Below are 27,873 nucleotides of genomic sequence, written 5' to 3'. Positions count from 1 at the left end.
ATCATACAGGTAGTTCCCAACTTTATGAATTAATTTGGCACTTCCATAGCCAGGTGGGCAGGAGCAGCAATGCGTAGCACACGCTTTTTGATTAGACCGGGGTTCGAGCCCATGACCACCAAATACGGAGGATGTGGAAAGGTCAGGGAATGACCACCGCATTATCCCCGAAGCAATATGGCTAGTTGCTAATGCTCCTAAAACCAAATGACAGACAAACAAACAAACAAATTAATTCGTTCCTGGGTTTTTTTTTTTGATTTGGTAGTTGTTGGCGCATCGGCTTCTGTGGTCATATTGCACCTCCCAAGGTTTTTGCAGTACTTTGATCCAAGCCCGAGGCGGGAATCGAACCTGCGACCTTTGGGTTGCCGGGCAGGTACTTTACCCACTCGGCTAGCCCGGTCGGCTACGTTTGTTCCTGGCGTGCGCTCATAAAGCTTGAATTAAATCCCATAAACGTAATGTTAAAAATAAGGTTTACTTTCTCAACAATGAAATTAGTTAGCTAATTAGTTTTTTAAACAGATTGATTTATTGAAAGAAATTAAAATGTAGCCTGTAAAATCAAGCCAATTATAATAATGATGAAATTATTTACTGCCCAGACACGATAGGAGGGAGTATATGATGAGAGCCTTGTCGATCAATTCGGCCCTGGAAAGATTGCAAGGCTCAAGGGGTAGAATTTTTTCGGCCTGGACTGTACTTGTTAACAGGAGAGATTTCTTCTACAGGGATGGGATACACTTAAATAGAAAGGGTGCAAGAATATTTGCTAATGCTATCGAGGCAGTGTTAGGTGGGTCGGAAAACTGCTAGCTTGGGGGGGAGACAAAGACCAATAGATTGACAGTAGCCACTGGCAGAGGTGAAAGAGATTCTTGCACTGCTTCTATTAGAATAAGCAGAAGCCTGAAAAACAAGATGCATGGTATTTCAGAGACTGCTGGGAGCCATTGTGGTACAAGTAAACACATGGCTTGTGCTAGGGTAGCTAAGAATAGAAACAGGTACAGGTATACTTGCGTGTACACCAATGCCAGGAGTTTAGTAAATAAATTTGATGAATTTGAGGTATTGCTCAAAACATCAAAGGCAGATATTGTTGGGATATCAGAGACGTGGTGTCACACAGATATAAGGGATGCAGAACTGGAATTTGGAGAGTACATCTACAGAAAGGATAGACAGGATAGGAAGGGGGGAGGGGTTATGCTATTAGTTAAGAAACACATAAAAACCAAGGAAGTGAAGCCAGTCGACATTGCTGGACAGTGCAGTGTTGAGTCAGTTTGGTGTGACATAAGCATTGGGAGATCAAAATTGAGAGTAGGAGTGTGCTATAGGCCTAATGACTCTGATGAGTATAATAAGAAACTGTACAGGGAAATAGTGGGCCAGTAAATCAGAGAGTCTTATAATGGGAGATTTTAATTTCCCAGATATTGACTGGAATTTGGGGGCTGGTCACTCACACACTAGCAGGGCTTTTGTGGATTTATTGGATGATTGTTTTCTACATCAGCATGTTCGGGAGGCAACTAGAGGGAGTAATACTCTTGATTTGATTATCAGCAGTGATTCTTCATGCATTAAGAATCTGCAGATAAATGAACCACTAGGTGGCAGTGATCACAGTGTGCTTAAGTGGGATTTACTGAAAGAGGTAACTACCATTAGGGGTAAAGGGAAGGGTTATTGCTTCCGTAAAGGCGACTACGATGGACTGAGACAGTATTTAAATTCTATACAGTGGGACCAACTGATGATGTTACCAACAGCAAATTCAAAATGGGAAACATTCAAAGAATTAATCTTGGAAGCTACTAGGCTTTACATACCAACTAAGAAATATTGTTCAAGGTTTAGGCCAAAATGGATGTCAGATGAACTAATGAGGCATATGGCAGAGAAGAAAAATGCATGGGATACTTACAAATTAACACATGACACAGACGCCTATGATAGATACAAGTTGATATGCAACCAAGTTACAAAGGAGGTTAGGCAGGCGAAGGCAGATTACGAGAAATCGTTGGCAAGGGATGCAAAGAAAAACAGCAAAGAGTTCTTTACTTATGTAAACTCTAGAAGGAAGGGGATGAATCAGATTGGTCCACTTGATATTGATTGGTCAACTGTTGATGACCCTGCTCAGGTAGCTAACAAACTAAATGAATATTTTGCATCGACATTCACACATGAGGAGTTATTCAGCGAGGGGAATGCCAGAGGTGTATTCAACTCTAGCAGTAAGCTACAGAATCTTGAAATAACTGGGAGTAAAGTGGAGGAGAAACTGTTGAAGATAAATACAAGAAAGGCACCTGGGGTGGATGGGATCTATCCAGTTATATTAAAGGAGGCAGCAAAGGAAGTAAGCAAACCCTTAGCCATAATTATGAGGGCTTCCTTGGACTCAGGGGAGGTACCCATAGACTGGAAATGTGCAGATGTGACCCCAATTCACAAAGGAGGATCAAAGGCTGACACAAGTGATTATAGACCTGTGAGCATAACTTCTGTTCCAGGAAAATTAATGGAGGCACTGGTTAAAGAAGCACTGCAGGATCATTTAGACAAGACTTCAGTTATAGCTCGGACAGAGCATGGTTTTGTTAAGGGGAAGTCTTGCCTGACCAATTTGATTGGATACTATGATGCAGTCACAAAAGAACTGGATGCAGGGAATAGCTTTGATATTATATACTTGGATCTTAGAAAGGCTTTTGATACTGTTGCACATGGAAGACTGCTACACAAATTGGAGCAGTGTGACATTGGAGGCAGAGAGTGGTAATCAATGGACACTGCTCATCGTGGACTAATGTTATTAGTGGAGTCCCTCAGGGCTCAGTGTTGGGTCCATTATTGTTTTCTGTATTTATAAATGATATTGATGATGGTATAATAAGCTTAATGTCCAAGTTTGCAGACGATACAAAGGTTGGCAGGGTTGTCAAGGACACTACTGACACTATGCTACTGCAACAGGATCTGGAAAGGTTGAGCAGATGGGCTGAGAGGTGGCAAATGAAGTTTAACATTGACAAATGTAAAGTACTACACATGGGAAACAGCAACCCCAGAGCAACGTATCAACTCTGTGGTACTACACTGACAGTGGTAGAGAATGAAAGGGACTTGGGGGTGGTTGTGCAGGCAGATATGAAGTTCTCTGAGCAGTGCAGATGGGCTGCAAGAGTAGCTCATGGAGTATTGTCAAGATATACAGGAATTTTTCCAGCAGGGATAAGGAAGTGATTATTCCCTTGTATAAGGCAATGGTCAGGCCACACCTAGAGTACTGTATACAGGTCTGCAGGCCTCATTTCAAGAAGGATGTAGAGCTGCTGGAACGAGTACAGAGAAGGGCAACAAGATTAGTGAATGGAACAAAGGGGTGCTCTTACGAAGAAAGGCTTAAGTTTTGCAAATTACAGTGTCTGGAGACTAGGCACCAGCGAGGTGATCTGATAGAGGTGTATAAAGCCTTGAATGGTTTGAGCATGCTCAATGCTGATGGGATTCTTCCTCTAGCTCAGAAAAATCACCTGAGCGGGCATAAATTCAAATTGAGGAAAGACAGATGTAGGATAGACGTGCGGAAATTTGCCTTTAGCCAGCGGGTGGTTGGTTGGTGGAACAGACTTCCATCCCTTGTAGTGGAGGTTGATAGCCTAAATAAGTTTTAGGCTCAGCTGGACAGGTATTTTGAACGAACAGAGGGGTGAAGTGGAAATGGTTTTTTTTTTTTTTTTTTTTTTTCTGGCTGATGCTGCATAAGCTTGCTTTCTTGCATCAAATGCCTCTACTAATGCTAATGCTAATATGATGGATATGTACTGAGATATTGTCTGAAATATGGCATTCCCAGACAAGCAACAAACTTCTTGAAATAAAACAGAATCCGCAGCTGTGGAGATCAAGTTTCCATTTAAACAGGCACAAAGTGGTCGAGCTTGCAAGAGCACGAATTGGCCATACACGTCTAACACACTTCTCTTTCCGCTAGGAGAAGACCTCCCCCCCCTACTTTGCTTGCACTGCAGTTCCCTACTTACAGTTAAGCATATTCTCTTTGAGTGTGCACACTATCATTCAGCTAGAATTGCATGTTTCAGATTGCTGTTTAATTTACAAAAGCCACTGCAACTAACAACTAACCATATACTTGGAGATAATGCTAATTTATCAGAGCTTTTTACTTTACCTAAAAACGATCAAACATATACAGTCACTTCTAGACCTATTTCCTTTCATATATTGATCAGCAATAACCATTAAATCCCACTCCAATAACAACAACAGCATTTTGAGTACTGGATACAGGTTTGGAAGCCTCATTTTAGGAAGGATGTGGATCTGGAATGGCTAAGGACAAGAGAAACAAGATTAGTCAGAGGTGCAAAAGGGTACTCTTACTGAGAAAAATGTGAGTTCTGGAAACAAGGCACCGTCATGGAGTTCCGACTGATGTGTTTAAGGTTTTAAATGAGTTCAGTAAACTAAATTTTGATGGCATCCTTACTTTTTCTTGGATAGCAAACACAAGGGGACATTAATTAGCATTATTTTCACTGTCTTTCCCATGCTATCTAGCTCTAACAATCAAAAAAATTACTGGTTAAAATGTGATGTTCAGAAATTTATTTTTGGATTTACATGGGATAATATATAAAATAGCATTACAAAGAATTTTAAAAGCTGTTATGCAGTATTTCTTCACGGAAGAAAATATTTTGCAAAACATTCAATCTAGATAATTGAAAATGTTTTTTATTTTTACAGTGCCTACTTTGAATTTCTTTTGTTTGTCCTTTTGTGGGTGGGCAGAGATGCAACATTTAAAATGTCTACTTTAATCTCTTCCTGCTAAACATATTCTTATAAAATTGAATTGTGTCCATGTCCATTCTTCTGACCAATATTTCTTTATATCAGTTTTTCATATAGCACATCTTGATAATAACACCTAAAAACTCCTTTAGCTCATTTGGTAAACCAAAAACCAGTCACAGCATGAGAAAAAGTTTGAAGCTATCTTATTTGTAAGTTTCCTTTTTTTTCCCTCCTTTCAATTTCTTCAGAAGGGTCTAAGATTTCCTCAATTTCACCATCAGAAATTACTTTATAAGACCTTGATGGCATGGCTAAATACTTCCCTGTAATACAGAGTATGAGTTACTTTGTGACTTCTACACTGTGGGGTGGGGGGAAAGAACACCATCACTGCCATTAACAATTGAAAAATTTAATATAATCGTTAATAAATACAGTTTATTTATTGTTTGTTTACTTAATTTTACAGATTGTTGTTTATATGAAGTATAAATGGATGGCAGTACAGTGGGAAAACAAATATTATAATTGGAAATGCTTACCTGCTTTTCCCTCAGCATGAATTGTTGAGGAGGCTTCCACCCTGCAGTGGGTTGATAATGGCTGCACTTTACTTTTTTTTTTTTTACCTGCTTTTAACACTTCATTATAAACATAAGTTTAGTTTCTCAGATTGTTTATATGAACTATAAATGAATGGCAGGACAATAATTGAGCTAGTCCACTGAAAAACAACTTTCATAATTGGAGACATTGATGGTCGCAACCGTTAAGACATTAAACTTGAAGAAGACAAAAGAAAATGTGGCCTTTCAGTATTTGTGCTGTTACAGTGAAAAAACAAATTTCATAAAGGAAATGTTGATGTTATGGTCCTATGACATCCAACTGAAAGAAGATTACAAAATAAACAATGCTGCCTGCTGTTAACAATTGAATATAAACATCAGTAAATGTCAATTTAGCTTTTCAGATGGTAGTACAGTGATTATGCTAGCAAAGTGGGGAAAACAAATGCTACAATCAATAATCAGAAATATGAATAGGCACAGTGACTGTGACATCAGATAAGAAATTGGAATTTTACATTGCTGTGATGGCTGTGACACCCCAAAAGGTTAAATTTAAATTGGAAAGGAATGGTTGCAAGACATGTGCAAAAATTTGCTTTTAGGCAGAGAGTAATTGATCATTGGAACAAACTTTCATCTGAAGCTGTGGAAGTTGGTAGTATGAATAAATGGAAATATAAATTATTATTATATTAGAAGGGATGGTCAAAGCTGGCAAATGTGTTTTTTTAATTGATATATAAGTTTGCTTCTTTATATCACTTTGCTACTACTAATATTAGTACTAATAGCGACAGTAATATTATAGTGGCAGTAATATAAATAATAGTGGCAGTAATATAAATAATAGTGGCAGTAATATAAAATAATACATAAAATACAATATTATTTTCATTTATAAATAAATATATCATTGTCAATGACATTCAATGATATTCTGTCAATATCATTGACAGAATATTACAAATATTCTGTCAATGATATATACGTATTTTGTCAGCAAGGGCCAGGGGTTAATTAACCTGTTCAATAAGACAATTATTAGGCCATGAGTACTGCATACATGTTTGGAAGCCTGTTACTTTTTTATTTTTTGTTTGTATTTTGTTTAGTTTAGTTGAATTTTTTTTTAAATCAATACTAATATATTATTTAAATTCACAATTTTACAGCAAAGTTTAAGAACAGTTGATTTAACCTGGGAGAAAGTTCGTTCTCAAGTTGATCATGTTATCTGGCCTGATGGCAAAAGAATAATTTTGCTTGCTGAGGTTAGTTTTAAAAATGAAATAATTACAAATATATTTTAATTTTAGTAATTTGTACTTTTTGCAAATCATCCATTAATTTTTTGAATAGCCATTGTGATAGCATAAGGCCATGCTTGTATTTGCAGTATATTTTTGATGATGTGCTTTGGGAAATAACAAGTACATCAAGTACAAACAATATTCACATTCAGCATAAATATCATATGACATCAGGCAAAAGGCTTAGATATAATATAAGAAAATTCCTTTTTTCTTGTTGTGCTTGTACATTTACCAATTTATTATTTCTTTCCACGAAAACTGTTTTATTTTGGGAACTTCCTACAAAGATCCTCAAAAGCTTCAAAAGTTGCTTTATTCCTTATTTTTGGGTGACAGCATTGAATATGGAAATTCTGTAATATCAAGATTTCTTTATCTTTTCCTACTTCAAGATCTAGTCTTGCCTTCAACTGTATCCCATTTATGCATTATTCAAATAATAAGTTAAATACAAATTAGTTTTTTAAACACACTACTGTTTTTCAATTTAGAAATGAATTTAGGTAAGTTCCAGTGAAAAGTCACATTTTTGACTTTAAAAATGCTTTTAATGCTAGTCATATGCATTCAAAGGGTGAAAGAAATTTGTAAAATAAAATTCCCTAAATAAAAAAAAATAATAATATTGAGTCAAATGTAAATACTCTAAATATTAATAGAATTTCAACTGCCGTACCATATTTACCTCTGATGGAAGGGGGCCCTAACATAACATTTCTACAATCCCTTATAGCTTAACCCAGCCCAATCTCTGGCATTAGGCTGGGTTAAGCTATGACCCTGTGCTGAGGCATTTTTTTTTTATAAAGTAACAATACTTTGGAAGGGTATAAATTAGAAGAATGCCACATATGGTATTCCATTTTGGTGGAACACAATATGGAAAACCATATATGGCATTCCAAACTTTATTTCATTCATTTATTTAAAAAAAAAACACCTTTGTTCTCACGATTATAAACAAAATCTATATTTCATTAATTAATTTTGATTATTTTGTTTTGAGAATTTGTTTTTAGTATAAGTATGTCAGTATATTTTCTTTTTATTTTAAGTGAAGAGTTAGTAGAAGTTAGTGAAGGTAACTAACTCTTCACTTTGCTAGGGGTTGAGAATTTATGCTCCCTGCTTTCCTGAGTATCCAACTCTTTGCTTTACCTTCTCTGTAAGCTAACTTGTTTTCTTTTTCTTCCTAACAGTTTATTAAAATACTCAAGGAATTTGGTAGATCTATTACTACACTCTTCACCTTTTATTTTCTCCTTATTCCGAAAAGATGTTCCCTTTCCCTTATCATATATCCACAATCTATTACATGATTAATTTCCTTCTACTTACCAAAATTACTTTTTAGCCAGGGATTTTAATTTAGAGGTTGAGTTTTATGGTCTCATCTTTTTTAAAATGTATGTGTAGTACACATTGCTTATCATGACCTAGTGTTGTCCTTTCTGAATTGGCTCAACAATAATCATTATGAACTGGGCATACATTTTATAGTATATAAACATTTTTATAAAATGAAAATATTATAGTTTTGTTAAACTAACCTCCTTATTAATACATTGGTAATACCATATTGCTTATCACAGAAACAGAGAATTCCTTATCCTTATTTTTTCCTTGCAGTCTGAGTGGTTAACCCACTCAAATTTAAGGTGTGCAGTTGACATTTTGTATATTATCTTTTATATATATATTTTTTACCATGAATCTCTCACACAAATTTACCTTCATGAAATCCATAGATTTAACTAAGTATGTCTATCAGTTATGCACTGTATAATAGTTTTGCTAATTTAGTTACTAACTGTATATTAGTATATAATATACTAATACACTAAGTATTAGTGTATTAGTATATTATATACTAAGACAGAAATCATGCAATACCTACTTAGTAATGGGTAGGCCCACCTTTCACCTGGAAAAAGGCGAGGCATTGAGTCCACTAGTTCACGAAAGTATTCCACAGGTATTTCCATCCATGCTTGCTGCACTGCTGTTCATAATTCCATTGCATTCCTGGATGAAGGATCCAATTCTTGAACTGACCTTTCCACAGCATCCCAAAGTTGCTCCACAGACATGAGTCTGATGAAATGGGAGGTCATTCCATGGTGATAAAATCTGCAGGAATGCTCTTCGAACCATGTTCTAATCACCACAGCTCTGTGGTGAGGTGCATTGTCCTGCTGGAAGAGTCCATTGCCCTGTGGGTGCACGATGACCATGAAGGGATGCAGTTGGTCTGACAGGATGGACACGTAACCTGGACCATTCAGAGATGCGTCTAGACGTACAAAAGGTCCCAGTGTGTACCAGTTGAACATACCCTAGACCATCCACCTGCCCGAACAGTTCCTTATTGATATGGGGTGCATAACTTTGTGCAGTTTCCAGCAGATACACACCCTCCTGCCCACTCGAAATAACTGGAAATGGGACTCATCGGATCAGGAGACCCGTCTCCAATCATCTAAGGTCCAGTTCCGATGTTCTTTTGCATAGTTGAAGTAATCTAATAATAACGTTATCATCAGTAATAACGTTATAAGTTCCATTTATGCTAGGTTATAGAGTCCTGTGTCGTGGTGTTAGCAATGGGATTCTGATCGGTTGGCAGCTCCCATAACCTATTGTGGCTTATGATTGCCTGATGGTTTTAGTGGAGATATTTTTGGCACCTCCTTCGTTGAAGTCGGCCGTGATTTGTGCCTCTGTCGCTCTCCAGTTGGCTGAAACAATGTGAGACAGACATCAACGGCCATGTTCATCCACCATCTTAATCCTCCCACAGTGCTGTCCATGATGAGATGTTATTCTGGAAATGGTGATTTGTGATACTCTTATGTTTAACTGTTTTGTCACTTAATATAGTTTAATGAATGGATATTGCAGAAATCTGTTTAATTGAATTTTATTTTCTTGGATACTTACCAGCGAAATCAGAAATCTGATTTTCAGTGCAATGTTGTATATGATAAATTAAGGTTTTACTTGAGATATTTGACCTTTTTATTCAGTAATTATGTAAAACTTATAAATAAAGCAGTAATAATAATTCATTAAGTTTGCTACAGATATGATTATATTTTGGTAGGGCCGACTAGTTAATTTAAGTTGTTCCACAATTCCCTCCTTTGTGGTGTCTATAACTGCAGCAACTCAGGCACTTGCTTTGATAGAACTCTATAATGCTCCTCCTGGTCGCTACAAAAGTGATGTCTACTTGCTGCCAAAGAAAATGGGTATGTCTATCATCAGTAATAACGTTATAAGTTCCATTTATGCTAGGTTGAAATGACTCTTTTTTTATTTAGTATAGAAATCAATTAAATTTGTAGTGATTGCTAGAAAAGGTATAATATAGACTAGTACAGGGTGAAGGAAGTATTTTCATCCTTTTAAAATTATTTCCTTGCGAAGACTTTACATGCCATATTAGAAAACAATGTTAATTGTCATAATTAGCGTCTGGATATCAAAGAGGTGTTAATAAGGATAGATAGAAATCATCACTGTTGACTTTAGCCATTGATCTGAAAGTTGAAATGTCATTTGAACAAGAGTTAGGTTTTTTACTTATGCATTTCTCATAGTCGGCCCCCTTGAGTTTTTTATAATTTGTTCACAATTAATGAAAACTTTTGCATTAGTATTAAATGAAGTTGAAGTATACTTTTCTTTTTTTTGTGTTGAAAACTAACTCTTCTTATTCATTTATAGTTTCTGCTTTTGTTCTCTGGTGCAGCCCTCTTTCAAATGTATTTTCTGAAAATTACAATCTAATCTACAGAAATTTGAGTCCAGTATGTCAATATCTATGCAGTGAGACCAACTGATGCTGTTACCAATAGCAAATTTTAAATGGGGGAAATAAAATAAAAGTAACCAGGCTTCTTATGCCAACTAAGAGACACTGTTTAAGGCTTAGGCTTAAATGGATGTCAGATGAACTAAAACTCTTGGAAGAGAAAAAAAATACATGGGATGCATATAAATTATCAGTGGATACAGAAGTCTAAATTACAGTGAGGATTCTCCATAGTAGTGTGCTGGTCCCACAGGAGACATCTGTTGTCTGTGGCTGAATTATCAGGGAAATATGCCTTTGTGAAGAGGATAGGTGGGGCAAAACCTGATGATGTTGTTGAGCACTATCATATTTTAAGGGTACAAAAGTTGTAATGTGATATTGTTATATGCATCTGTACACATCTGATGAAGAGTATTTCAGAATTTATTCAACAAATACAGGACAATGTCGATAAAAATTTGTGAGTTAGGATTGAAATAGAAAGTTTCAGCAATTCTGCCCAAGTATGATAGGAGGCTGTACATGACGAGAGCCTTGTCAATCAATTTGGCCCTGGAGAGACTGTGCAAGGATCATGGAGTAAAATGTTTCTTAACGTGGTTTGGGCCTATTCCTTTTTAATAAAAATATATATTTAAAAAAAAGTACTTGTTAACAGGAGAGACTGTTTTTACTGGGATGGGATGCATTTAAAAAGAAGGGCTGCAAGACTATTTATCAATGCCATTGAGGTAATGTTAGGTAGGTAACATAACTGCTAGCTTGGGGATACACAGACTAATGGCAGTCACAGGAAGAGGTGTAAGCGATTCTTGCACTGTTTCTACTGCAACATAAAGCAGCCTGGAAAGCAAAATGCTAGTGATTTCAAAGCCTGCTGGGGGAGGGGGGGGTCTTATGGAACAAGCAAATACATAGGCTCTGTTAGGGTAACTAAAAAGTAACAGATGCATGTATGTATACTTTGTGTATGCTAATGATAGAATCATAGTTTTTGGTTTGGTTTTTTTTAGGAGCATTAGCAACTAAGGCCATATTGCTCTGGGAATATGCGGTGGTCATTCCCTGACCTTTCCGCATCCTCCGTATTTGGTGGTGACAGGCTCGAACCCCGGTCTAATCAAGAAGCGTGTGCTATGCACTGCTGCTCCTTCCCACCTGGCTACGGAGGCGCCCCTAGAATCATAGTAAATAAAAATTACTGCTCAAGTCATTAAATGTGGACTTTATATATATCAGAGACATGGTGTCATTCAGACATAAGGAATGCAGAATTTGAATATGGGGTGTATTTTATACAGAAAAGACAAATCAGGAGTGGAGGGGATAGGAGTTATGCTCTAACTTAAAAAGCACATTAAATCTAAGGCAGTACATTTAGCTGACATGGGGGCCAGTGCAATGTTGCATCAGTTTGGTGCGACATAAAAACTGGGAAAACAAAATAAGAGTAGGAGATTGTAATATTAGCATTAGTAAGGTACATGATGCAAGAAAGCAAGCTTATGCAGCATTTGCCAAAAAAATAGAAAAACACCACCTTCCCCTTTCACTCTAAACCTTTATCTAGTTCTGCCTTGAATTTAATTAAGCTGTCAACTTCCATAACAACAGATGGAAGTTTGTTCTAGCAATCAACCATTGACTGGCTAAAGGCAAATTTTCACATAAATGTGGACTTGTATATATCTGTTCTACAAATGTCTTTCCTCAATTTAAATTTATGCCCTCTCGGGTGAGTAATCTGAGCAAGAGGAAGAAACCCATCAGCATTGACCTTGCTTAAACCATTCAAGGCCTTATACACCTCAATCAGATCACCTTGCAGGTCTCCTAGTTTAGTCTCCAGATGCTGCAATTTGCAGAACTTAAGCTTTCTTGGTAAGAGTAACCCTTTGTTGCAATCACCAATCTTGTTGCCCTTCTCTGTACTCATTCCAGCAGCTCTATATCCTTCCTAAAATGAGGCCTTCAGACTTGTATGCAGCACTCAAAGTGTGGCCTGATCATTGCCTTAAAGAAGTGGATAATCACCTCCTTATCCCTACTAATAAAATTCCTGTATATCACTGACAAGACCCCATGAGCTACTCTTGCAGACTGTCTGCACTGCTCAGAAACTTCATATCTGACTGCACAGTTACCTCCAGGTCTTTTTCATCCTCCACCACCTTGAGTTGATATCATCCAATGGCCCTGGGTGCCAAGCGTTATAGTGATCAAGCGATTTCCGAGTGATTCCTAGAGCTTTTACCGAAAGCCACAGTTCTTCTTCAGTTTTGAAAAGAGTTTTTTATGTACTCGATAATTGATAACAAACTTAGTCTTATGAATTTTAAGTAAGTTTAAGAAAGGAAAACCGCCTTTCTTTCTCTTTCCTTTACACTAACATTAACCTTTATTCCATTTGGTCACTCTAGTGGCACTGCTCCTGCCTCCCCGTAGCATGGCTGGTAACCTGGGAGAAGAAATCCACTCTCCTAGGGCTCATTGGAGCAAAGATGGCTAACAAAATGTTTCCACCTTTAGAGACATCAAGCTCAAAACTTGTCAAATGACACCGATAATGACTATTCTCAACCGAAGAGGTTGAAAATAACCCACTCAAGAGGAGATACCAGCTTTCCTCATCTTATATTCATTATCAGATCAGCTTCTGAGCAAATTATCACCATCCCTAGTGCAGAAATGCATTGAGTCTGCTGCTGGTTCATCTAAATCAGTAAGGTGACTCCATTTGGGTGATCTTATGGTAGAGACTATTCAAACTAAACATTCCGTGAAGCTGTTAAAGCTCACAACCTTTGGAGGACGCTCAATAAAAGTTACTCCCTATGCCACCTTAAACTCCTCGAAGAGAGTAATAACAGAATGGGACTTATTATTTGTATTAGAGGGGGAAATTGTCCAAGAATTTCACGATCAAAAGGTCATCCAAGCAAGGAGAATCAAAACCCGAAAAGATGGTACTCCAACAAGCAGTATCATTCTTACTTTTAGCACTCCTAACCAATGGCGGCTCGTGACTCTGGTGTTTTTGGGTGCTGCGTCTTAAAGTTACATTAAATTGCCTTGGTTATAAGAAACTTATCATTTACAGACTTGAACTTTTATTTAAAAACAAAATCCGTTCTTCGGTTTTTAGCATTAGCATTAGTAGAGGTATTTGATGCAAGAAAGCAAGCTTATGCAGCATCAGCCAAAAAAAAAAATTAAAAAAAAATAAATAAATAAAAAAATAACCACTTCCACTTCACCCCTCTGTTCGTTCGAAATACCTGTCCAGCTCAGCCTTAAACTTATTTAGGCTATCAACTTCCACGACAAGGGATGGAAGTCTATTCCACCAACCAACCAACCACCCGCTGGCTAAAGGCAAATTTCCTCACGTCTATCCTATATCTGTTTTTTTTTTCAATTTGAATTTATGCCCTCTCAGGTGATTATTCTGAGCAAGAGGAATCCCATCAGCATTGAGCATGCTCAAACCATTCAAGGCTTTATACACCTCTATCAGATCACCTCGCTGGTGCCTAGTCCCCCAGACACTGTAATTTGCAAAACTTAAGCCTTTCTTCGTAAGAGCACCCCTCTTTTATTTGTTGAAAACAGATTAATAACTTTTTCATTCAGGTTTGGTGCACTGTTCACCAAGCTTTTCTCTATTGAATGCATTGCTTGAGCATTTAGCCTTTCCTGATTCATAGTACTCCTTGAAAATGTTTTTATTCTTTTTAATGTTGAATGGCAGCGTTCGGGCTCTGAAGAAGAATGGTTAAAAGAACTTTTATGATCAAAATCATAAGAATGGTCAAAAGAACTTTTGTGAGTTTCGTAAGTTCACCAAACTTCAGCTAGATTATTTTCTGAGATAAATTTGAGCAAGTCAGTTAATTTGCAATAATTGATTATAATCATGTCTGCTATAGAAATCTTGTAATTCCATAAGAGGTTTTCTATTTCAATCATGGGATATGCCTTAGTAGCCTCCCATTCCTCTTCCATGGGCATTTTTGTACAAAAAATAACATGGTTCTCCTTGTTAAACAATTTAGTAACAATTAATAGCTTTTTAAAAGAATATCTCTCACCTATGTCAACACTTATATAGTTGCATACTTCCTTCGCTTCAGTCATGCGTGTTTTTGAAGGATTTTCACAGTACATTGAATTCCTGATTTTTAGACTGGCATTCTTAAAGTTTCCTATATATTCATGTATATAATTGCCTCATTTTCTCAAGATTGCATTTGATTATAAATAACTTCCACATGAGGCATTATCTGATGGAAAGTTCTAACCAGAACTTGAAATTTTCATTACTCTAGATGTGCAAAATTCCAGTTGCTTCTGAAATCGTCTTATCTGCATTTGTTGTCACATGTTCAGGTAGTTGTTGACTTACGGCCATGTTAGGTTCCGACCAACCGGTCGTAAAGCGATCTTGATATAAGTCGGACAAGTTTAGGTAAATCAGACACTGTGTACAACACAATTGGTTTACTATTTACAAAAATAAAAATATGAAAAAGATATCAAATACTGTATAAAACCTAAAAAATATTTTATCTTAAAGAACTAAACAAAACATATGTAGAAAATAGATAAGAAATATTTTACTGACCACTCGTGCTTGGCTGCGGGTCATCAGTGCCACCACTTGATGTAGTGGGAGTTATTTTTCTCATAAAAATGCAGGCGCCTCCGTAGCCAGGTGGGAAGGAGCAGCAGTGCATAGCACACGCTTCTTGATTAGACCGGGGTTCGAGCCCATCACCACCAAATACGGAGGATGCGGAAAGGTCAGGGAATGACCACTGCATATTCCTGGAGCAATATGGCCTTAGTTGCTAATGCTCCTAAAAACCAAACAACGATCATAAAAATGTTGATTTTTGTCTGAATTGTTTGTTTCTTTTTCTGCTCATAAATTTCATGGTATGGCCGAAAAGCATCTTGTACCATTTGTTCATTAGCATTAGTAGAGGCATATGATGCAAGAAAGCAACCTTATGCAGCATCAGCCAAAAAAAAAAAAAAAAACCCACTCCCATTTCACCCCTCCATTTGTTCGAAATACCTGTCCAGCTGAGCCTTAAATTTATTTAGGCTATCAACTTCCACAACAAGGGATGGAAGTCCATTCCACCAACCAACTACCCACTGGCTAAAGGCAAATTCCGCACATCTATCCTACATCTGTCTTTCCTCAATTTGAATTTATGCCCTCTCATGTGATTATTCTGATCAAGAGGAAGAATCCCATCAGCATTGAGCATGCTCAAACCATTCAAGGCTTTATACACCTCTATCAGATCACCTTGCTGGTGCTAGTCTCCGGACACTGTAATTTGCAAAACTTAAGCCTTTCTTCATAAGAGTAACCCTTTGTCCATTCACTGATCTTGTTGTCCTTCTCTGTACTCGTTCCAGCAGCTCTACATCCTTCTTGAAATGAGGCCTCCAGACCTGTACACAGTACTCAAGGTATGGCCTGACCATTGCCTTATACAAGGGAATAATTACCTCCTTATCCCTGCTAGAAAAATTCCTGTATATCATTGACAAGACACCATGAGCTACTCTTGCAGCCCATCTGCACTGCTCAGAGAACTTCATATCTGCCTGCACAATTACCCCCAGGTCCTTTTCATTCTCTACCACTGTCAGTGTAGTACCACAGAGTTGATACGTTACTCTGGGGTTACTGTTTCTAATATGTAGTACTTTACATTTGTCAATGTTAAATTTCATTTGCCACCTCTCAGCCCATCTGCTCAACCTTTCCAGATCCTGTTGCAGCAGCATAGCGTCAGCAGTGTCCTTAACAACCCTGCCAACTTTTGTATCGTCTGCAAACTTGGACAGTAAGCTTGATATACCATCATCAATATTATTTATAAATAAAGAAAACAATAATGGACCCAACACTGAACCCTCAGGAACTCCACTAAAAACATTAGTCCACGATGAGCAGTGTCCATTGATTACCACTCTCTGTCTTCTCCCCCCTCAACCACCACTTTATCCATAGCAGTAATTTGCCTCCAATGCCACACTGCTACAATTTGTGCAGCAGTCTTCCATGTGCAACAGTATCAAAAGCCTTTCTTAGATCCAAGAAGAAGAAGAAGAAGAAGAATAACTCTTTATTATATACAGAAAGCACATTGCTGTATACAACTCCTTTCACGGCTACAAGCCAGGGGTTTACACAAAAGAAATCACACAACATAATAAACAGAAAAAAAAAAAAAAAGAAAAAAGCATTATGACTCCTGAAAGGTTTGAACACTGCGATGACGGATTCAAGGCAGTGATGAATAGATCTTGGGGAGCAGGTTCCAAGATCCTCTGACGCGGTCCTGGGAAGGAAGTCGACCGAGTACTTTCTGCCTATATTCCTTGATGACTGCGAATTTGTAGAGTTCACCTCTCTGGTGAACTCTACAAATTCGCTGTGTTCACTGTCCAAGGACTGTATGTCTTGCAGCATTTGCACAGGTAGGACCGATCAGATTGCTTGAACCGGTTTGGAATGTCCTATAGGATTGGATTAGCCCTAAGGCTTGGGACAGGGATCCTCCATCCGCAGTTAAACCAGAAATCTGGTACTGAAATAATGCCGACCATCATTTTGATGGCAAAGACCAGTCTTCTCTCGTGAATGATGTCAGGAAGACGTCTCATGTTGAGAGCTGCCGCCATCTGGGTGGTCCTTGGTGCAGGGGGAAGCCGAAATTTCCATATGGCCCACTTCAGTAGCCAGAATTCCCCCGCAAAAATCCATCTAAGATGGGTCGTAGCAGTTAAAGTCCAAACTTCGGCGCCATAGAGTATGACCGGATAAACATGTCTTAATATATCTGCACCCAACAGCCTTGTCATGGACGTGCATTAGTTGTTGTTTAATCATCCACCAGAGTCAACAGAACGTATATAATACCAAAGTATATAATATCAGAGTTATTCCCTGCATCCAGTTCTTTTGTGACTGCATCATAGTATCTAATCAAATTGGTCAGGCAAGACTTCCCCTTAACAAATCCATGCTGTGTCTGAGCTATAACTGAAGTCTTGTCTAGATGATCCTGCAGTGCTTCTTTAACCAGTGCCTCCATTCATTTTCCTGGAACAGAAGTTAAACTCACAGTTCTATAATTACTTGTGTCAGCCTTTGATCCTCCTTTGTGAATTGGGGTCACATTTGTGCATCTCCAGTCTATGGGAACCTCCCCTGAGTGCAAGGAAGCTCTCATAATTATGGCTAAGGGTTTTCTTACTTCCTTTGCTGCCTCCTTTAATATAACTGGATAGATCCCATCCACCCCAGGTGCCTTTCTTGTGTTTATCTTCAACAATTTCTCCTCCACTTTACTCTCAGTTATTACAAGATTATCTAGCTTACTGCCAGAGAAGAATACACATCTGGCATTCCCTTCGCTGAATAACTCCTCATGTGTGAATGTCGATGCAAAATATTCATTTAGTTTGTTAGCTATCTGAGCAGGATCATCAACAGTTGAACCATCGATATCAAGTGGACCAATCTGATTCATTCCCTTCCTTCTAGAGTTTACATAAGTAAAGAACTCTTTGCTGTTTTTCTTTGTATCCCTTCCAAAGATTTCTCGTAATCTGCCTTCGCCTGCCTAACCTCCTTTGTAACTTGGTTACAGATCAACTTATATCTATCATAGGCTTCTGTGTCACGTGTTAATTTATATGTATCCCATTCATTTTTCTTTTCTGCCATATGTCTCATTAGTTCATCTGACATCCATTTAGGCCTAAATCTTGAACAATATTTCTTAGTTGATATGTAAAGCCTAGTAGCTTCCAAGATAAGTTCTTTGAATGCTTTCCATTTTGAATTTGCTGTTGGTAACATCATCAGTTGGTCCCACTGTATAGAATTTAAATACTGTCTCAGACCATCGTAGTCGCCTGTACGAAAGCAATAACCCTTCCCTTTACCCCTGATGGTAGTTGCCTCTTTGAGTAAATGCCACTTCAGCACACAGTGATCACTGCCACCTAGTGGTTCCTCTATCTGCAGATTCTTAATGCGTGAAGAATCACTATTGATAGGCACCTCCGTAGCCAGGTGGGCAGGAGCTGCAGTGCATAGCACACGCTTCTTGATTAGACCGGGGTTCGAGCCCGTGATCAGCAAATACGGTGGATGCCGAAAGGTCAGGGAATGACCACTGCATATCCCTGTAGCAATATGGCCTTAGTTGCTAATGCTCCTACAAACCAAACAAACTACATTCACTACTGATAATCAAATCAAGAGTATTACTCCCTCTAGTTGCCTCCCTAACATGCTGATGTAGAAAACAATCATCCAATAAATCCACAAAAGCCTTGCTAGTGTGTCAGTGACCAATCCGCAAATTCCAGTCAATATCTGGGAAATTAAAATCCCCCATTATAAGACTCTGATTTACTGGCCCACTTTATTTCCCTGTACAGCTTCTTATTATACTCATCAGAGTCATTAGGCCTATAGCACACTCCTACTCCCAATTTTGATTTCCCAATGCTTATGTCACACCAAACTGACTCGACACTGCACTGTCTATCGATGTCGACTGGCTTCACTTCCTTGGATTTTGTGTGTTTCTTAACTAATAGCATAACCCCCCTCCCTTCCTATTCTTTCTGTAGATGTTGTACTCCCTTCCTATTCTTTCTGTAGATGTTGTACTCCCCAAATTCCAGTTCTGCATTCCTTATATCTATGTGACAACAAGTCTCTGATATCCCAACAATATCCACCTTTGATGCTTTGAGCAATACCTCATGATGAAGTGATACTTGCAAGGTTAAGAATAGGACACACTCATTTCAGTCCCTGTTATCTCTTGAGGAGAGGAGAGGATCCCTCTCTGTGTCCGACCTCCCACACACAACAAACAGTGGAACATGTTCTTTTTACTTGTCCGGCTTCTTCAACCCATTCAAGGCCTTATACACCTCAACCAGATCACCTCGCAGGTGCCTACTTTCTAAGCCTTGCAATTTGCAGAACTTTCTAAGCCTTGCAATTTGCAGAACCTTTCTTGGTAAGAGCACCCCTTTGTTTCCTTCACCAGTCTTGTTGCCCTTCTCTGAACTGATTCTAGCAACTCTACATCCTTCCTAAAATGAGTCGTCTAGACCTGTATGCAGTACTCAAGGTGTGACCTGACCATTGCCTTATACAAAGGGAGAATCACCTCCTTGTATCTGCTAGCAAATTTCCTATATATCATTGACAAAACTCCAAAACTCCATGACTTGCTCTGGTAACCCATCTGTACTGCTCAGAGAACTTCTGACTGCACAATACCCCCCCCCCCCCCCATTTTTTTTTTTTTTTTTATTCTTTACTTCCCTGAATGTAGTACCACACAGTTGGTACATTTCTCTTGGGTTACTTCTACCTATATGCAGTACTTTGCATTTGTCAATGTTAAACTTCAGCTGCCACTTCTCAGCCCATCTGCGTGACTTTTCTAGATCCTGTTTCAGTAGCATACTCTCTTTAGTGTCATTAACCATCTTGCCAACCATTGTATAATCTGCAAACTTGGAATTAAGCCTGATATACCTTCATCAATATCATTGATGAATACACAAAACAACAATGGGCCCAGCACCGAACCCTGGGGAACTCCACTAATAACATTCATCCATGAAGAGCAGTGTCCATTGATTACCACTCTCGGTCATCTCCCACTCAACCATCCCTTTATCCATTGCAGCAACTTGCCTTTAATGCCATTCTGCTCCAATTTGTACAGAAGTCTTCCATGTGCAACAGTAAAAGCTTTCCTGAAATCCAAGTATGATATCAGATTTATTTTATGCATCCATTCCTTTGTGACCACATTGTAGTATCCAATAAAATTGGTCACACAAGACTTCCCCTTAATAAACCCATGCTATGCTATGTTTAAACTATTACTGCAGTCTTGTCTGGGTGATCCTGTACTTCTATGTACTAACTACTTTAACCAGTAACTCCATTATTTTCCCCAGAACACAAGTTAAACTAATAGGTCTATAATTATTTGTGTCACCCTTTGAATCCTCTTTGTGAATTGGGGATACATTTGCACATCTCCCGTCCATTGAGACCTTCCCTGAATGTATGGATGCTCTCATAATTATGACTAAGGGTTTGTTAACTTCCCTCGCTGCCTCCATCGATATAACTGGATAGTTTATTAGCTACTTGAGCAGAATCATCAATGGTCGAACCATCTGTGTTAAGTGGACCAATCTGATTCATCCTCTTCCTTTTAGAATTTATATATGTAAATACTGTAGATTTTAGTGTTTTGCACCAACCTTACGTAAAAATAAAAACACAAAGGAAACTGGACTTTTAATAACTGTGTTTATAATAAATTATAATAACCTGTATTTACAATAAATTTAACTTTACGATAAACTATACATATAAAATATTAAAATCTGCTACATTAAGAACAATAAAATGCATTAAAATATACTAAGTTAAAAGCGATAAAAAACCATAGCTTTCAAAGGCTCCAGCCTTCTTCTTCAGCGGTATTTTCTTATTCTGCAGTACATCTTTAAATATCAGCAGGTTCATGGTACTCATCACATGTTTCATTCTCACCCGTTCCGTTCTCTTGCGTTGTGGAACCGGAAGTGGCTCGAGCGGGAGTCATACGGAACCGTTCATCCCTTCTGAGGATAGTGGCCTCAAAGAGGGGATGAATCCGCATACCTCTATCTCTATTAATGTTGATTGTAGAACAGATCCGCAAACTCTCGAGCCACTTACGGTCCCAGAACTTATGCGCCCGATCGGTGATGATAGCATCGTCCGGGGAGATCTGGTGCTGCTTCTCCCAAAAATGTTCGGCCACGGCGGATTTGCCATACTCCGCATTTCTTATTGCCTTAGTGTGTTCCCCCAGACGATCTTTGAGACGGCGTTTTGTTTCCCCTACATAACATTCCCCACAATCCGGGCATCTAATGCTATATACAACCACACTTGTGTTCTCTTTTTGAATGGGGTCCTTAACCTGAGACACGATTGTGTGCAGCCTCCGCCCCGGAAGCTGCACACAACGTGTCTGGTACTTTCTTAGTATTCTAGCTATATGATCAGTCAGACCCGGATAATAGGGAATGTGTGCAGTGGATGTTGGTGTAAAAGACTCGCCTCTCCTCTGATTTCCTTTAACGTATTTATCTATAATCCTCTGGGGGTAACCACATTTTGCAAAATCCGTCGTGACCCGTTCATACTCTAACTTCCTATCATCGGAGGTACTGCAATGTGATTTTGCTCTATCAACTAATGTTCTTATCACACTGTTCCTATGATGGTTGGTCTGAGCTGAACTGTAGTGCGAATACTGCCCTTTACACATGGATTTCCTGTATACCTTAGTCTTTAGCTGTCGGTCTTCCCTACAGACCAACACATCTAGGAACGGCAAAACTCCTCCTTCTTCTGCCTCCGATGTAAATTGTATGAATGGGGAGAAGCCATTTAAGATGTTCAACACCTGATCTTCACTCCCCTTCCGAATGATAGAAAACGTATCATCTACGTACCTTTTCCAGGGGCGCATAGGGAGAACACTGCCATTAAATATTCTGGCCTTAAGCTCCTCCATAGCTAAATTAGCTACAATTGCGCTAATGGGGGAGCCCATGCTGTACCATTAACCTGCTTATACATAGTGTTGTCAAACACCATAGTGGTTCTTGAGAGGCATAACTCTATTCCTTTCCCAATATCCTCTAGCTCTAGTTGTGTTCTAGTATTTAGGGTGGTGTCCCTCCGTAATGCCATGTGTGCACACCACACCCCATGGTCAATCGGAATACATGTAAATAGCGATTTCACGTCGAAAGATTATCATGATTTCATTCTCTTCTATGCGTTGGCTTCTAATAAAATGCACAAAATCTTTACTATCTTTAATACTATATTCAGAAAGTCCCACTAATGGAGATAATAATTTGGCTAAGAAACCAGAAAGTGCATAGGTTGGACTGCCTATAAATGAGATTATGGGTCTAAGTGGCACATCTGTTTTATGAATTTTGGGTAAGCCATAAAATCTTGGCATTTGGCTACCTGTAGCATGCAGCATCCAATATTGTTCCTTAGAAATTTTGTTAGATTTAAGCCAACCTTGTACCATTCTGTTCACTTGTCGTTCCAAACTAAGAAGTGGACTTTTCTGAATAACCTTATAGGTTATCTGATCTGCCAATAAATCTAACGCTTTATTTCTATATGGTTCCTTATCAAGAACCACCGTTGCTCTGCCTTTGTCCGCGGGTAGGACTACAATGCTATCATCTTGTTTAAGGCTTCTTAGCGCTAATTTTTGCTTCACATTAAGATTGGAGGGGGCATTTCTAGCTTGACTAAGGATAGCTGCTACTTTTACTCGAATTTCGTTAGCTATAACTTCGGGAAATTTGTTTATAGCCCTTTCCACGCCCATTGCTATTTCTGCAACGGGTAACCTGGGCGGCACCATGGCAAATTTCGGTCCTAAATTTAGAACCTCCAACTGTTCTTTAGTTAGTTGTTTATTACTCATATTCACCACAAAATCCTTGGTTGTGCTATCACTATTGCCCCTAAGCTTGGTTTGTTCTCTAAGCCTGTCAAACTTACATTTTACATTTTACATTTGTTAAATGTAAATTTATTGTAAATACAGGTTATTATAATTTATTATAAACACAGTTATTAAAAGTCCAGTTTCCTTTGTGTTTTTATTTTTACGTAAGGTTGGTGCAAAACACTAAAATCTACAGTATGAATATACCCAACCTCAGAGGCCTGTTTGAAGAATTATATATGTAAAGAACTCTTTGCTGTTTTTCTTTGCATGCTTTGCAAAGATTTACTTTTATGCATTTGTTATTAAATGATTGACTTTGGTTGCAATGTTTGAGAATAGGATAATAGCAAAAGAAGTGCTGGTTAATTTTTATTTTTAATTAAAAATTTTATTTAATATTTAGTTTGTAGTTTCATTTTTGAATAATATTTTAATTATTTGCAATTCAGATGAGTATGTTGCCAGCCTTCATCTTCCTACATTTGATGCTCACCTGACAGAACTCACTGATGAGCAAGCTAAATATATGGGTCTTAATAAAGCAGGTCCATTCAAACCTAACTATTACAGGTAAGGTGAAATTACATTTAGCATTAGTTTTGTTATTTTTTTATTTTTGTCTTTTTTTGGGAAATATATTTTTTTATTAATTTTTCACAAGGCTTTCAGTTATCTTACAAGAAAACATTGTGTATCTGCTAAATTGTACATTTTACTGTTAACTTCTTAATTACTTTAAAAATATATATTCGTGATATTAAGTTATATTTATAACATGTAGATTTCATATTTGCAGATTGGTTAAATCTTTCATTTAAATTGAGAAAGTGGTGTACTGATTTAGTGTAGAGTAATTGCTCAGATATATTGACATATGGCATGTCAGACTGATTTGCATAGTTTCATATAATGATAAATTTCTTGGAACACTGATCAGCAGAAGAATTAAAACCAATTTTATTTGTTAAATGTAAAAACAAATAAATTTTAAAACAATCTGTATATGTTCTGTTAAGGGCATCACCTGAAAATTGATAATTAAATTTCAAAACGTAAAACACAGACTCAATGTATATTTGCAAATTAAAAACTACCAGTATATTCAAGGATACCAAATAGCGACCAGCAAAGTCATTGTTCCCAATGGCATAAAATATTTTTGGTCAGCTAATTGGTCTTAATCTGTTTAACTGTTAAACCTAGTTTTGCTTAGTCATTGTGTTAAGAATTAATTAATTATTTATTTTGAATTATATGCACATAGTCATCCAAGAAGAGTAAAGAACAAAAAGGAGTGACAGATTGTCTAGGTCACAGATTTAAATAATAGAAATCTGAGGTCACACTAATAATAATATGCAAATATATATATATATATATATATATATATATATATATATATATATATATATAAAGAATGGTACATGTATAAAGTAGATGGTTTTATGTGAAATATCCTTCTTGATTAGTGAAATCCAAGCCAATAGCCTAATTACCCTTTTGATTGTAGCCATTTGTAGAATAGTATGATTGCAACAATACAAATATTTGTTATATGACCTTAACAGTACAAATGGGTACATTTCACTTTCCCCTTTGTTCCCCTCACCAATCTTGTTGCCCTTCTTTGTACTCATTCTCGAACTCTACATCCTTCCTGAAATGAGTCCTCCAGACCTGTACACAGTATTCAAGGTGTCGCCTAACCCATTGTCTTGTACAACTGGATAATCACTTTCCTGTCCCTGCTAGCAAAATTCCCATATATCATTGGCAAGACTCCATGACCTGCCCTGGCAGCCTGTCTGCACTGTTCAGCAAACTTCATGTCTGGCTGCAAAATTGCCCCCAGGTCTTTTTCACTTTCCACTTCCTTGAGTGTAGTACGACACAGTTGGTATGTTTTTCTTGGGTTATTGCTACCCATGTGCAGTACTTTGCATTTGTCAATGTTAAACTTCAGTTGCCACTTCTCAGCCCTTTGCCCAACTTATCTAGATCCAGTTGAAGTAGCATACTGTCTTTACTGTCATTAACAACCCTTCCAACCTTTGTATCATCTGCAAAATTGGATATTAAGCTCAAAATACCTTCGTAGCTGAGTGGTCAGGAGCGGGAGTGCAGTAGCACACGCTCTTTGAGTCGACCAGGGTTCAAGCCCCTGACTGGTGAATACCGTCGATCTGCCAACCTGCACTGGACCAGTGTGGCAGAGTATGGTCCATTTCCTCAGCATGAATTGTTTAGGAGGCTCTTGTAGAATTCCATCCTGCAGTGGGTTGATAATGGCTGCACTTTACCTTTTTTTTTTTTTTTTTTTTACCTTCATCAATATCATTGATGAATACACAAAATAACAATGGGCCCAGCACCAAACCCTGGGAAACTCCACTAATAACATTTGTTCACAAAGAGCAGTGTCCATTAATTACCACTCTCTGTCATGTTCCACTCAACCATCCCTTCATCCATTGTAGCAACTTACCTTTAATGCCATACTGCTTCCATTTGTACAGCAGTCTTCCATCTGCAACAGTATCAAAAGCTTTCCTGAAATCCAAGTATGATGTCAAAATTATTTTTTGCATCCAGTTCCTTTGTGGCCACATCATAGTATCCAATCACCTTGGTCAAACTAGACTTCCCTTTAACAAACCCATGCTGTGTCTTAACTATTACTGCAGTCTTGTCTAGATGATCCTGCAATGCTTCTTTAACCAGTGACTCCATTATTTTCCCCGGAACACATGTTAAACTAACAGGTCTATAATTAATTGTGTCACCTTTTGAATCCCCTTTGTGAATTGGTGATACATTTGCACACTTCCAGCCCATTGACACCTCCCCGAGTCCAAGGAAGCTCTCATAACAATGGCTAAGGGTTTGCTTACTTCCTTTGCTGCCTCCTTTAATATAAGTGGATAGATCCCATCCACCCCAGGTGCTTTCCTTTTGTTTAATTTCAACAATTTCTCCTCCACTTTGCTCTCAGTTGTTACAAAATCACTTAGCTCCCTGTTAGTTTGATAAACTTCAGGCATTCCCCTCCTTGAATAACCTCCCATGAATGAATGTAGATGCAAAATACTCATTCAGTTTATCAGCTACCTGAGTATGATCATCAATAGTTAACCCATCTATGTTAAGTGGTCCAATCTGGTTCATCCCTTTCCTTCTAGAGTTTACATAAGTAAAGAACTCTTTGCTGTTTTTCTTTGCATCCTTTGCCAACGATTTCTCGTAATCTGCCTCCGCCTGCCTAACCCCCTTTGTGACTTCATTACATGCTAGCTTATATCTGCTGTAGTCTTCTGTGCCACCTGATAATTTATATGCATCCCATAAATTTTTCTTCTCTGCCACGAGCATCATTAAATCATCTGTCATCTTTATAGGCCTAAACCTTGAACAGAATTTCTTAGTTGGAATGAAAAGCGTAGTAGCCTCCAAGTTTGTCCCTGAAGGCTTCCCATATGAATTCAATGTTAGTAGCATCATTAGTTTGTTCCCCTGTAGAGAATTTAAAAACTGTCTGAGACCCCTGTAGTTACTTTTACAAAAGCAATAGCCCTTCCCTTTACCCTTGATGGTAGTTACATTGTTAAGTAAATCCCACATCAGTACATTGCGATCACTGTCACCCAGTGGTTCCTTTATCTGTAAATTCTTAATGCATGAATAATCACTGCTGATTTCAGATCAAGAGTATTACTTCCTCTGGTTGTCTTTCAAAAATGTTGCTGTAGAAAACAGTCATCCACAAAAATCTTGCTAGTGTGTGAATGACCAAACCACAAGTTCTGGTCAATATCTGGAAAGTTAAAATCCTCGATTATAAGATATTCTGATTTACTGACCCACTCTGTTTCTCTGCACAATTGCTCATTATACTCATCTGATTCAGTAGACCTATAACACACACCCACTCTCAATATCCCTTTCTCAATGCTTATGTCATGTGGACATGTGTTTTTGTAAAGGGCGGCTCCTAGAACGTGAGTTCAACTCCGCCTCGTATCTCTGTGAAGAACAGTATCACTACAAATGGGCCAGATGTGTGTGACATCGGTTTGTGTGTATTATGTGTGTTCTGTTGTTATGTTCTGACCGCTTGGCTACCCAGAAGCATCAGTCACCTGGACAGATGATTCTGGGTACTCGTCCACACCACGGGAAGGTGGGCCAGTCCCAATGGAGCACGTACTGTCTCGATACGAGACTCTGAACCACCTGATGTTGCCAAAAGGTGGGCCAGATTTCTCTGGGGGCCCACTCCAGAGAGGGAAAAAAATAATAATAAATAAATAAATAAAATAAAAATTAAACTAAAAACAGAAACAAAATGTATTTCCCGTGGTGCAAAAAAAAAAATAAAAAAAATAATAATAAATAAAAAAAAAAAATTTAAAAAAATAATAAATAAATAAAAAAATAATAAAATAAATAATTAAATAAAATAAGAAAAATAAAATAAATTCCCTGTAATGAAAAAAAAAAAAAAAAAAAAAGGGAGAGCTGTCTGCCACCAATGATAGTCCACATCCCAGTTGTCAGAACAGAGCACGAGTAAAAAAAAAAAAAAAAAAAAAAAATGAAGCTAAGTAAATGAAAAAAAATAATAATAATAATAATAATTACAGAATAATTAAATAATTTTAATCCCACAGTGAAGAGGAAGATGTAAGTCGGGGTGCCAGCAGAGA

General features: G+C 37.8%; 1 protein-coding gene across 2 annotated transcripts in view; it reads left to right on the top strand.

Annotated features, from left to right (window-relative positions):
* The window catches only part of LOC150090455 (adenosylhomocysteinase-like 1), a 619,708-nt gene that overhangs the window by 566,817 nt on the left and 25,018 nt on the right, over positions 1-27,873 (top strand). For both annotated transcript variants that reach the window (XM_090369139.1, XM_090369138.1), the window contains exons 14-16: positions 6,590-6,688; positions 9,834-9,981; positions 23,620-23,740. In XM_090369139.1, coding sequence (XP_090225265.1) covers positions 6,590-6,688; positions 9,834-9,981; positions 23,620-23,740 — 368 coding nt within the window. The remainder of the gene's footprint in view (positions 1-6,589; positions 6,689-9,833; positions 9,982-23,619; positions 23,741-27,873) is intronic.

This window comes from Mastigoproctus giganteus, chromosome 2, assembly GCF_048544385.1.
Source record: "Mastigoproctus giganteus isolate SK-2022 chromosome 2, ASM4854438v1, whole genome shotgun sequence".
NCBI lineage: Eukaryota > Metazoa > Arthropoda > Arachnida > Uropygi > Thelyphonidae > Mastigoproctus > Mastigoproctus giganteus.
Note: the sequence above shows the minus strand (reverse complement) of the source record. Positions and strands in the feature narration are given on the sequence as shown.